This window comes from Elgaria multicarinata, chromosome 8 (assembly GCF_023053635.1).
Source record: "Elgaria multicarinata webbii isolate HBS135686 ecotype San Diego chromosome 8, rElgMul1.1.pri, whole genome shotgun sequence".
In the NCBI taxonomy this organism is placed as follows: Eukaryota; Metazoa; Chordata; class Lepidosauria; order Squamata; family Anguidae; genus Elgaria; species Elgaria multicarinata.
In genome coordinates, this window is record NC_086178.1 from 72,305,746 (window position 1) to 72,318,956 (window position 13,211).

General features: G+C 42.2%; 1 protein-coding gene across 1 annotated transcript in view; it reads left to right on the top strand.

Annotated features, from left to right (window-relative positions):
• LOC134403154 (deleted in malignant brain tumors 1 protein-like) overlaps positions 1 to 12,238 on the top strand; it is a 36,045-nt gene extending 23,807 nt beyond the window's left edge. Inside the window, exons 15-20 of the mRNA XM_063133263.1 lie at positions 1,508 to 1,816; positions 2,603 to 2,623; positions 4,522 to 4,830; positions 8,819 to 8,848; positions 10,401 to 10,576; positions 11,852 to 12,238. Of these exons, the coding sequence (XP_062989333.1) occupies positions 1,508 to 1,816; positions 2,603 to 2,623; positions 4,522 to 4,830; positions 8,819 to 8,848; positions 10,401 to 10,576; positions 11,852 to 12,238 (1,232 nt within the window). The remainder of the gene's footprint in view (positions 1 to 1,507; positions 1,817 to 2,602; positions 2,624 to 4,521; positions 4,831 to 8,818; positions 8,849 to 10,400; positions 10,577 to 11,851) is intronic.
• The last annotated feature ends 973 nt before the right edge of the window (positions 12,239 to 13,211 follow it).

Consider the following 13,211-nt stretch of genomic DNA (forward strand, 5'->3'; position numbering starts at 1 on the left):
GGGAAAGTGAAAGGCAAAAGGAAGAGGGGCTGAACAAGGGCAAGATGGTTGGATGATATTCTAGAGGTGATGAACTCAACCTTGGGGGAGCTAGGGGTGGCGACGGCCGACAGGCTGGTCCATGAAGTCACGAAGAGTCGGAAGCGACTGAACAAATAAACAACAACAAACCACCCAGAGAGCTTCGGCTGTGGGGCGGTATATAAATGTAATAAATAAATATAAATAAATAAATATAATGCCCTCCTATGCAATCCCACCGCCCCCAAGAGGGCAGTACCGCCCACTTTGGAAACTGTTGGCCTATAGTAATGGACAGTGTAGTCATCCTAAAAACTGATATAACAATAACAGATAGGGACGAGCATCCCATTCAGCTAACCCAATGTGCAAATCAGTGCAGATGTGCCTCTGATATGCTGATAGACAGCTGCCTCCTCAGAGAGATCTCCTACATGGACTAGTGAACAATTGAACAACAATACTGTCTTATTTCTTATCTTTGTAACCCGCTTTGGGAGCAAAAGGGTGGGATAAAAGTGCTATAAATAAATAATAAAATGTCACTGTTCATTTTAGAGGGATACATTTTCATATGTGGAACCCTGCTTCCGATATCAATTCTTTCTGTCGTAAAATGGACAGCTTTTGCTACATATTAAACTACAGCCATTCAATGCACATCTCAATTTGCAGTGAAATTGTATTTTCCATAATATATCTATTATTCTCATTCACTCACTCACTCTTTTTCTCTGCCTTAATTTTTTTGAAGAACCTACTATTCGGGTGAGACCTACTACTTCAGCTGGTAAGGGCCATTTAATCTTCATAATACAATACTGATAACTAGTTCCAGTTTTGCAGACATTGTGTTGGATCCACACTTGTGTGTGGAAATGGACTGCCCCCTCCTTCCTACAACAGCCCCTCCAACTCCCTGAAAATACTACACAGAGGGTCAGGAGCACCTGCTAAATGGTTCATGCTGTGGTGCGGTGGAAGAGAGATCTCCAAAAATCAGGCTGAGGCATCTTCCATGAGCAGAGAATTTCCATCCATGGAAAGCAGGTCCCACATCCAACCCAACATAGAAGAGGTGTATCATAGGTGAACTGGCCAACAACTAGGCCATGAAACAAAATTCACGTTATGTGTAATTTGTATAGAATTTGATCAACCATTGCCAACCAATGTTTCTCTCCCAGTTTTCTAAGGGTCTGTGCAACTAATAAATGGAAGAAGCATACGTGAGGGTTGGTTTCACAATGGAAAGTAGGGGAGAGCTGTGATGATAACTAGGACATTTTGTAATTCAGCTCCCATCGGTCCTAGCCAGCATGGCAAATGGTCAGGAATTCTGGCAGTTGTAGTCCAAAACATCTGGAGGGCACCAGATTGGGGATGTCTGGAATAGCCCATAAATATAAATGCACATTATATATAATTTGTGTAGAGCTTGATCTACCACCGGCAACCAGTGCTTCTCTTTTGTCTTTCTGAAAAGGGGCTGTGAAACTAGTCAACGGAAGACACAGATGTGAGGGACGGCTTGAAGTGTTTCACAATGGAAAGTGGGGGACAGTCTGTGATGACCTGTGGGACATGAACGATGCACGTGTTGTGTGTAGGCAGGCTGGATGTGGAGAGGCTCTCTCAGCACCAGGAAATGCTGAGTTTGGTCAAGGCTCAGGCGCAATTTTTTTGGATGATGTATCCTGCAATGGGAATGAACTCTCCTTGAACCAGTGCTCCCACAGAGGATGGGGGATAAGCAATTGCATCCACAGAGAAGATGCTGGTGTGGTCTGCTCAGGTACTCTTGTAATGCTGATAGATCCATTATTATCTTTATCTAAGGCTGTAATCCTATATTCAGTTAGCTAGGAGAAAGTGTCATTGAAATCAGTGGGACTTACTTCTGAATAGATATGTACAGGAGCATGGTGTAAGTGACTGAAATACAGAGGAAACACCTTTGTTTCATGAACTGGCTGGCATACTCTTCATACAAGGGACAAATTGCAACAAAAGATAATATGAACAATCCTTTTTTGGTAGTCTCTTAGGACCTGTATTTTCAGTGACTTTCTGTGGGTTTCTTCAAGACGCACACAAAGCAAAGAAATCCTTGTAGATACTTTAGAAAAAAATCAGTATAGGGCAATACTCTTTATTAAGACTAGCCAAAATGTTAGATAACAATGAGAAAGCATTCAGGTTTGTGGAACCCTTCAGTAAGCAGGGGTCATTTTGGGAGAGTAAGAAGGTGGATTGATGCTGAAGCCACACAAAAAATATGCAATCTTTGTGGCTTAGGATCAAAACAAAATGCTACTCTAATTGAAACAGAAATTGGATTGATGACAATTGACAACCATGAGCTTTGCTATTAATCTGCTGTATCTACTTTCAGCTTTGTTGCAAAATTGAGTTCCAAACAGTACAAGAAGAATGTTTTCTTTCCTGCTTTTCGCTATGAAACCTCTGGGTGGCATTGTGGTATAGTGTTATATCACAAATACATATGAAGAAATTGCATTTCCTTTCATGTTCACAATGGAGTGCTGCATGTTCCCCTCTTTAAAAAAATGCTGGTTAGACACAGATGTGAAATTGGAGGGTCACCGTGTTGTCTAAAGAACCCATCATCAGCTGTGAGAAGGGAATGATGAGTGCATGATAAATGCCTCATGTACAAAAGCTTTGAGAAAAGGATTCCAGAGTCTCTGTGTATTTGGCTTGAGCCTGGTCAAGTTGTTCTCTTACATGGCTTCTGACACCCTATGAAGATGCTTTAGTTGCCTCACTTCTAAAAGCAATTGATATCATAAGTGATAGCTCCTATCACTTATGATAATAGTGGGATTGATAGACAAATAGAGTTCTTGTATCTTAATAATATCAGAAAATGTATATAAGAAAAAGACACCAAGTTACAATTCTTAGATCTGCACAAATATTCTGGGAACAGTGCTTAAAAAGAGAAAAGACTTACACATTTCCCTTAAAAGTGTCAGGTATAGGTACAAGGCCAGCCTTGTGCCTAGTAAGTAGAACTGTTAGGAATAGTTTGAGAATGTCAGATGTTTCTGCAAGCTTATCTCTGCTAGAGTTTCACACGTGAGTAGCTTGTTCATTCTTATCTTCAGTATAAGATCACTGTCATGATCTTCCATCTGGAAAAGAGTTTTTTAGGAACTTGGGAATGGTGGAAATGTGAAGGTTTCTGTTTGGGAGTGTTACTCAGATTGTAGCATTACCTTAGTGGGTTGCATTGTCTCGCTTTGTTGGCACATGGGCATGGTTTACAGGTCAAAGGACCTGTCTGTCAAGTTGGTATCCCAGGCTGGAGGTTTTGGCCCCCTGGGCTATGCACTCACATCACCTGCTTCATACTCCAAACACACACAGGGCCCCGCCAAGTGATGCTCTTGAACCACCCTTTCCTCCCTACAGGAAGATGCACTTCCCTAAATCTGCCCTCACCCTCAACCCCTCCTCTTACCCTGCAGTGAGAACCAGTGTGGTGTTAGAGTGTTGGACTGGGAATCGGTAGATCTGGGTTCTAGTCCCCACTCAGCCATGGAAGCTAACTGGGTGACTTTGGGCCAGTCACAGACTCTCAGACCAACCCACCTCACAGGGTGGTTGCTGTGAGGATAAAATGATGTACGCTGCCTTGGGTTCCTTGGAGGGAAAAAGTCAGGAAAGAAATGTAATAAATAAATAAATAAATAAATAAATAAATAAATAAATAAATAAATAAATTTTGGGTGTTTGTTGTTTGTCCTACCCATTAGACAGCTAATGACCAAAAGAGAAATTTCAGAACTCCAACCCAATGCACATCTACTTGGAGGTAAGTCCCATTGAGTTCAATGAGATTTACCCTCAGGTTAAGTGTCTCCCAGGACTGTGGATTGCAGCTTAATTGGAGCAGAAATGTAATTGACTGCAATATTGGTGGTTGTCTTTCATCTTCCCTCTTAATGCAAGAACCAAACATGACATTCATATCAACCACTTTTCTTGATGAGTAACTTCTGCTGTATTTTAAACTTTATGTATTCTATGCAGTTTTGATTTCAGTGAAATGTTATTTACTGCACTATTCCACTTACTCCATTTTTTTCTTCTTTCTTTGTTTTCAAGAAAAAACGCAGAACATTCCTCCTTCAACAGGTAAGAGGTGACATGTCTACTCCATGGCATAATCCTAAATTCTAGTTTCCAGTCTGCAAATATTGTGGGATATGTTTGTCATGGAGGAATTGGCCACTGAACAGCCCAGCCTTCCCTAACATGGCATCCTTTAGATGTTTGGACTCCAACTCCCATCAGCCCCAGCCAGTATGGCTAATGGTCAGGAATTCTGGCAGTTGTAGTCCAAAACATCTGGAGGGCAGCAGGTGGGGAAGGCTGGAAGAACCCTTAAACTTAAATGGACATGATATATAATTTGTATAGAGCTTGATCTACCATTGGCAACCAGTGCTTCTCCTTTGTCTTTCTGAAAAGGGGCTGTGAAACTCGTCAACGGAAGACACAGATGTGAGGGACGGCTTGAAGTGTTTCACAATGGAAAGTGGGGGACAGTCTGTGATGACCTGTGGGACATGAACGACGCACGTGTTGTGTGTAGGCAGGCTGGATGTGGAGAGGCTCTCTCAGCACCAGGAAATGCTGAGTTTGGTCAAGGCTCAGGCGCAATTTTTTTGGATGATGTATCCTGCAATGGGAATGAACTCTCCTTGAACCAGTGCTCCCACAGAGGATGGGGGATAAGCAATTGCATCCACAGAGAAGATGCTGGTGTGGTCTGCTCAGGTACTCTTGTAATGCTGATAGATCCATTATTCTCTATGTCGGTGGTGGGGAGCAGAAAGTAGATCAGATCTCTGAATGACCTGATGTAGATCTCCAAGGGTTTCTGACTCCCAATAGTTTCAAAATTGCAAGTAAGAAGCAAACCCTGTAACGGGAATGTACTAACCACTTGTACTAATCACTTCTCATCAGCTTCAGTGGACTGGTTCACATGACACAAGTGTGATTAATAAGCCACAGTGGATGCTGTGCATGCTGGCCCAATTTAAATACTTACCCTTGCCAGGCGTGGCTTCTTATGTAATCCAAATCTGGTTGAGGGTAGCTTGTTGGGGTGGTTAACAAACCACCCAAAAGCCACGGCCTGTTGTATGGTTGGGTGGTAGTTTGTTTAACCATCCCAACAAGTCACCCTCTCCAGGTTCAGACTCTTCTGCCAAGACGCTTGTTCATGCGCTGGTTATTTCACGGTTGGACTACTGCAACCTTCTTCTCTCTGGCCTTCCTTCTTCTCACATCAGTCCGTTGGTTTCTGTTCACCACTCTGCCGCAAAGATCATCTTCTTGGCTCGCCGCTCTGACCATGTTACTCCGCTTCTGAAATCTCTTCATTGGCTTCCAATTCACTTCAGAATCCAATATAAACTTCTCCTGTTAACCTTTAAAGCTTTTCACGGTCTAGCTCCTTCCTATCTCTCCTCTCTCATCTCACACTATTGCCCCGCTCGTGCTCTTCGCTCCTCTGATGCCATGTTTCTCGCCTGCCCGAGGGCCTCTACTTCCCTTGCTCGGCTTCGTCCATTTTCTTCTGCTGCCCCTTACGCCTGGAACGCTCTTCCAGAACATTTGAGAACTACAAGTTCAATCGCAGCTTTTAAAGCTCAACTAAAAACTTTTCTTTTTCCTAAAGCTTTTAAAACTTGATGTTGTGCGGACTTTATACTGTTAGTTTTACCCTACCCTGTACCTGCTTACCCTACCCTGTGCCTGTTGGCATTCTCTTCCCCTCCTTATTGTTTTACTATGATTTTATTAGATTGTAAGCCTATGAGGCAGGGCCTTGCTATTTACTGTTTTACTCTGTACAGCACCATGTACATTGATGGTGCTATATAAATAAATAAATAATAATAATAATAATAAGAAGAAGAAGAAGAAGAAGAAGAAGAAGAAGAAGAAGAAGAAGAAGAAGAAGAAGAAGCCAATGTGAAGGGCTTTAGCTGGCAACCTGCTGCCATGGTGGGTTACACTGATCGTACAAACTAGGTCACTGGGCCCTACCTGTAAATTACCAGTTGGATATCCTTGACCAAGTAGGGATAGGCAAACCTACCACAGCCCAGGTCACATGCCACTTGCCAGACCCCCCACCAGCTGGTGGACCCTTCCCACTGTGTCCAGCGAGCTGCCAGGTGATCCATAGGCACATGGTGAGCAGTACACAGCCTCCTACTTCCTTGCCGAGCTGCTATTTTGCCATTTTGCATAAAAATGGCAGCTCAGCCTTTTTCACAAAGGGCTATTTGCATCAATGGCATCCTTAAAGGGTTCTTAATGCAAAATTACAGATGTAAATGGTCTATTTTGAACGTTGTAATTTTGTGCAAATGGCCATTTATGAAAAAGGCTGAGCTGCCATTTTTTATGCAAAATTGTGTCTTGGGAAGGAATCGGGGATCCCTGCCTTTGCCCAACTTGGTACGTGCCAAGTCAGGAAAGTGCAGGGATCCGGGGGCTAGAGTCCGGGGGGCCAAGCATGTGAGACATGGCTGGGCCTCGAGCCCAGCCAGATGCCTACGACATCCCGATTACCAGGTTTTTGTACAGCTCTGCTGACTAGTTTAAGGAGAGCTACTGACAGTCCTCACTGGCAGATTATTCCACAATTAGTAGACCACTGAAATTGGGATGATCTGTAACTCACAGCCAGAGCACATAATTGACATGCAGAAGATCTTGAGTTGTATTCTTGACAGCTATGCTTACAATGCAGTCTATGTTTAGTGAAAAGTAAGACCCGTTGTGTCCAATGGGGCTTACTCCCTAGTAGGTGTGTTTAGGTGTGCAGGAATGAGACCTTGGACAGCTGTTTAATTGGCAAAAGGTAACACTGGATTAGGTGGACCAATAGTCTGGTTCAGTATAAGATCACATCATGGATTTGTTGGAAAGTAACTCCTCTCCAGAATAAGCAGAGTTCTGTTAGAAGCATCTCTCAGTAGAAAACAGCAAAGACTCAAATAAGTTCAAACACTTTGTTAAGATAAAACAGAGCTTCTTTTACTGGCATAGAAGTTGGTTGAATAACTTAGTTACAGCATACACATACTCACAACGATCACATCTGATAAGCAGTAGGTAAGGATGGGGAATAAAACACAGCCATATATAGAGAGCAAAAACTGTCTAGTCATCCCAGCCACTAACTGACTAATTGAATAATCATCCCATGCCAATAATTCAATAATTGCATTGTCCAGATGGCGGCCTTGACATTTAAAAAGTATTTCTTCATATTTCTTCATATCTTCTGTCAGTGGGCATTCTAAAGTTAAGGAATAAAGTAAAACTTGATCCATTCCAGGATCCAACAGGATTCCCACCTTCACTACTTAGACTGCCCTGCTCTACCACCTTACCTTTCTCTTCTTCCCTCTATCAAAGGGGATGACTCTGGGCAGAAACTTTGCAGATCAACTTGATGAGGAGTGGGCAGCTCATATTGAAAGGGCAAGTGTTGTAGCCAGTGGAGGCTACTGGCTCTGGTTTCGGTGGGGCTGTGATTCTATTTTGGGTTTTCATCAGAACCAGCCAGATTTCTAAAGGAGCTTTGCAAGGTGCTGAACCTCACCCCCAAAATAGGTTCAGCATTTTGGATAGCTCCTTTAGAGAAATTATGAAAATATCCCAATTCTGAGTGTGCAGGCATTTGAGTAGGTTTTTATGCTGGAATTTGCCTGTGAGTAATGAATAAATGTAGATGATGTATAACTTGTAATACACTATCATGCTATTGCAAGATTTATGCCACTTCAGTGGGGAGTAATTTTATTTAACTTTTTCATTTAATTTCATGTCTTCCACCAGTTCCCCCCAGGATGATCACTACAGCTGGTAATTACATTTTTGTGTCAGAGAAATAATTTATGAATGCATATGATTACTGTTTAAATTATATGCCCCTTTTGTAAATCATTATGTAAATCAGTTCATTTTAAATAAATCTTGATTAGCTCATAGGTAAGAATTCAGGGGCGAATTTAGCATTATGATAAACATGTGGCTGCCACCAAAACAGCAACTGTGCATCTAGTCCTCTCCTTTACCTCCATCACACCAAGTTCACTCATTTCCCAGTCCCTGTTCTATAGCACTGACTGCTGCTGGCAAGATGCAAGGAAACATGATGATGTCCAGACATAGCTGAGGAGGAGGAGGAGGAGGAGGAGGAGGACTTAAATAGATTGCCATTTTTGGTGGGAGTCACATGTGTAACATAATGTCTGAGTTAGCCCTTAGTTCATAAGGAATGCAATATTATTACATGTGTGGGTGAACATGGGAGCCCTTTATATTACAGTTTTGTACATGTTGAATAGGGGTGTAAAACACAACTCAGCTGCCCCATGTAACACTTCACATCACTGACTGACATTCCCACTGGGTTGGAAGACTATATGGCCCACTCAGATGCTCTGTCATAACCCTGCTCACTGCTAAGACTGGTAGGATCCATAACCTGTGATATCTTATTCCATGCCCGGGAACTGCTTTTATTGATCCAGCCAGTCATGGGGCTAGTGGTGGTTTGTTGCTCAGCAATTGGGCCAGAAAGTCTCCTGCCTTGGTAGTTTCTGTGCTGCAACATCATTTAGGGATCGCTCCTTAAAGATACTGAGCTACCCCTGCCCCTTGCCCTCCACTCCATAAAACAATGTCATGAACAGATAAGTCTTAACTGTTGACTTCTATTGTCTTTCTTTCATAGCTCCTGTGGATGATACAAACACAGATCCTGGTAAATGTTTGCTGTTTGTTGTTGAATGCATTCTAAAAGCTTTTCATTCAAACATGTGCAGGGTGCTTGGCATCACACAAGAATGTTTGGACCATTACATGTCTCTGTTCAGTGGCAAAATGCCATCCACTTAAAAATCTACTGCTATAATGGTCTGGAATCCATCCTTAGTTTGATTAAGGCCAAGTCACAACAACCAATTGTTGTTGTGGACGGAGAGAGTCCTCCAACTTCTCTCCAGTCACTGCTGTTTGAGGCCATGGTGAAGTATGGAAAAGGTAACATGGCTCTATCAATTGACAGAATTTATCCTGTAAAGAACATAACACCTGGGAATGTAGTAAGAAGCCCATCAGCATATTACTTTTGTCTGTTTCATAGCTGCTGCTTCCTTTGCCTGTGAGAAAGGTGAAAAAGTCTGGTCATGGAGGTTTAGGGTTCAATTTACTGACATTCAGTCCATGAGCTTAATTATATTCATGGCAAAGCCATCAGAAAAGCAATAAGTGGCAGAAACCAGTCTATAGTGCCTGGTTTCTAAAATGAGAGGAACTGGGGCTCAAGCCTACCTGAGTAGCCTTCACTCACTTGTTGGTGTCTTTGCCTTCTGCAATAGCAAAAATGAGGAGTCAAATCAGGAATTGCTTCCTCTCTCTGATCTGTGAAAGAACAACAGTGATTAGAGCAACAACAGATATCACCAGTTGGATAAACCTGGTTCAGCATTCCCCAATCTGATACCCTCCAGATGTTTAGGACTATAATCCCCATCAGCTCCAGCAAGCATGGCCCAATGATCAGGCATGATGGGAGTTCTAATCCAAAACAATGGGAGGGCATCCGGTTGGGGAAGGCTGCTCTGGTTGAATGAGGAACCACTCAGATGTTGGTCACACAGTTCCCTTTCCCAATTCAACAGTTCATTTTAATGACTTTATATCTGGTGGCTTTAGAAATCAGCATGACCATGGCAGGCAGTCATCTGGAAACAGAAGCTCCCTTGGGAAACAAAGTATGTCATTTATCTAGGACAGGGATTGGGGAGTGGTTGGGCTACATCTCCTATCATCCCTGATCATTTCCCATGTTGGCTGGGACTGATGGAGTTTGACAATGACAACCCCTAGAGAGCCACATGTTCCTCATGCCTGACCTAAGATTCCATTGACATGAAGCTAAATTTCTGAATAACCAGATCTTGCATTCCTTCAGTCCCTCCCTCCCTTAAGGCTGCCATACTATGCACACGTTTGTGGGAGTTGGAACACAGGGGACTTACTTCTAAGTAAACTGCATAAGAAACTAGCTACTGTTACTACTAAGTCCTTCAGGGTAGAGCACCCAAAAACAAACAATATCAAAATGATCCAATGAATAATTACAATTGAAAAACAATGTAGAGTAAACACAGGCTAAACTGGAAATGCATAATGGGGAATCTATCTACAGTACTGTGACAATGGTAGTTTTAACTGTGCATGTACACAACAGCCTGATTGCATTATTACATTCCTTGCTTATATCTCCTGACACTGCTTTGCTTTCTGTCCAGTAACCCTTTCATGTTTGAAGGAATACATGAAGGCAGTTATTGCCAAAGACTATCTCGTTTCAAAGGGCTGCTCTCAATGCAATCTGTACCTGAGTGACCCCGCCTGTAAACCTGTGGTTACAAGTGACCATTATATATTCTATATACCATATGATGGATGTGGGACAAGACGGGAGGTAAGAAAGTGTATACCTGATCATACGACATACCTACCATATTTCTTCGATTCTAAGATGCCATTGATTGTAAGACGCACACTAATTTCAGCACCACCAACAGAAAAAAAGCTTTGATTCTAAGAAATAATAAACACATCCGCGATTCTAAGATGCACCCAGTTTTTTAGAGATGTTTATATGGGGGGAAAAGTGCATCTTAGAATAGAAGAAATACAGTATATAGTTTTACTTCTATATAGTTTTAGCTTTTCTCTGCTGTGGCACCCCGGTTGTGGAATGAGCTCCCCAGAGAGGTTCGCTTGGTGCCTACAGTGTACTCCTTTTGTCACCAGCTGAAGACCTTTTTATTTTCTCAGTATTTTAGCACTTAATTTAACTTAAATTTAAACTTTGCTGTTTTAATTTCATATTTTAACCCATATCAATTTTTGCTGTGTGGTTTTAATCTTGGTTGTGCTTTTTATATTGTATTTTATATTCGTGTTTTTAAATTGTTGGTTGTTTTAATGCTCATCGTAGTTTTAATTTTTGTGAACCGCTTAGAGAGCTTCATCTATTGGGTGGTATAAAAATGTAATAAATAAATAAATAAATAAATAAATAAATTGATAGCTTTAAGGGTAAGAATTTTGAAAATAAAGGGCAGTGTCCCTTTTTTGCCTGTGCACTAGTGGGAGCAACTGCTTGCGCAACAGAGACATTGCAGTTCTAAATAAATGTTACATTTATATGTTAGGGGGAAAAGAGGGTTTAAGATCCTGTGGATCCATGGTCTCCCTGATGCACATACCTGGAATGCCCTACATTGGTCCCTACCATTCATGGAACATCACAGGTCCAGAGCCAGCCCAACATATTCTTCTGCCGGAGGTGAAGAATAAGACTTTCTCCTCCCCAATTCCACAGGTGCCAGCAAATGCTTGAAGGGTTCACAGTCAATGATGTATGCAAGGAGAGGGCTTCATGAGGAACTGATGGGAGGACTGTTACCACCCCGCTGTCCTCAGCATCTGCCATCTGAGGTGGCTTTCTCACTCTGCCTAATAGCAAGGCCAGCAACAGCGCATCCTACTACTGTGGAGATTTCTACCGCCACACTGTGGAGAGGGAGGGGCTTCTTACAGCCAATCAGCAGTCCTCTCAGGGAACATATGTTTGCTCCCACTGTTTCACCTATATCAAAAGTAATTCACTAATCTGCCTGTTTAGTGCTAGTGAAGACTGAATGTTTAAAATTTACCAGTACTTATATTTTGTTTAATGCTTTAACAGAATAATGGAGGGTGTAGCAGTTTCTCCAATACTGTCAGCAGCTCTGGGACAGGCATACGGCCCCAGTTCCACTTCACCTGCAAAATGGAGCCAAAGACAATGAAGGAAATGACATATAATGTAGACGAGAATGATGTTGGAAAAGAAGAGCCACTGCAAAGCAGACACGCCCATGTGAAATTTATATTTTATGACTCGCCTTCCTTTTTGCACCCAATGAAGAACTTGCCCTACTTCGTGGATGTGAAGCTGAATAATGACTTACTTCTCCAAGCCACTCTCTCCAGTTATAATCCAAACCTGATATTATTCACAGACACGTGTGTGGTTTCCCCTAACGGTTATGGCTTCACTACTGAGAGCTATGGCCTAATAAACAAAGGGTAAGGAGAAAGAAAATCAGCCAACAAATCAGTATTTCTACATACCTTACACAATTCCAGTCATTATTCCCCCCCACTTTTTTTGGCCTAGCTACACAGGCAAACATTAGTTTTACTTTAATCCTGCTCTTCCCCCCACCCCCATTCTTCTGTCTCTATCTTTCCAGGCCTCTAAGCTCTTTTTCTGTCTCCCTTGCTACCAAACACCTCTGCAGATCATGCCCAGTTCCATCTTCATTGTCCCCTGTGCATATCACACCAGCTCAAGCCTTCCTGACCATCTTACACATCACTAATTTCCACAGAACCATTTACAGCTGGTTAAAGGGTGGATGGAGAGAAGTTACTATGGTTCTCATAGGTTCTCCTTGGACTCAAGAGTAACTGTTCGGTTTTACTGCATTTGAGCGGTGTTAGAATTATTTTGACATCTTTTGGATTTCTGGTATCTCTCTGCCTCAAGGCAGTTGTACCCAGGCACTTGCCCCACAGAGACATCACATAAGCCGAGTGATTTTATCTAGATGGCTTGAAAGCCATCTAACAGGTTTCTGTAGTAGTCAAATGTTCAAATCAGTGTGCCATTTTCATTGGCCCTGTTCAGAAGATACCTTAAACCATGGCCTTTTGCCTTATTCACTGTGGTTAAAGCCGTGGTTTAAGGTGTCTTCTGAACAGGGCCATTAAGTTATGGGTCACTTGTTCTTGTATGATGTATAACAAAGTATAAATGGCTTGTCTTTTTTCTTCTTGTTTCAGATGCATACAAGATACTACCTTTACTGGGTTTTCTACTCCGAAAAGAAGGTCCGTCAACTTCAAATTTAAACCCTACAGATTTCTCAACAAATATTCCAGTGTTTATATACAGTGCAAAATTGTGGTGTGTCATGCACATGACCATGCTTCGCGATGCTACAAAGGCTGCCAACCCAGGAGTAAGAGGGAAACAAGGTCTGGCCAAGAACATGTGCAAG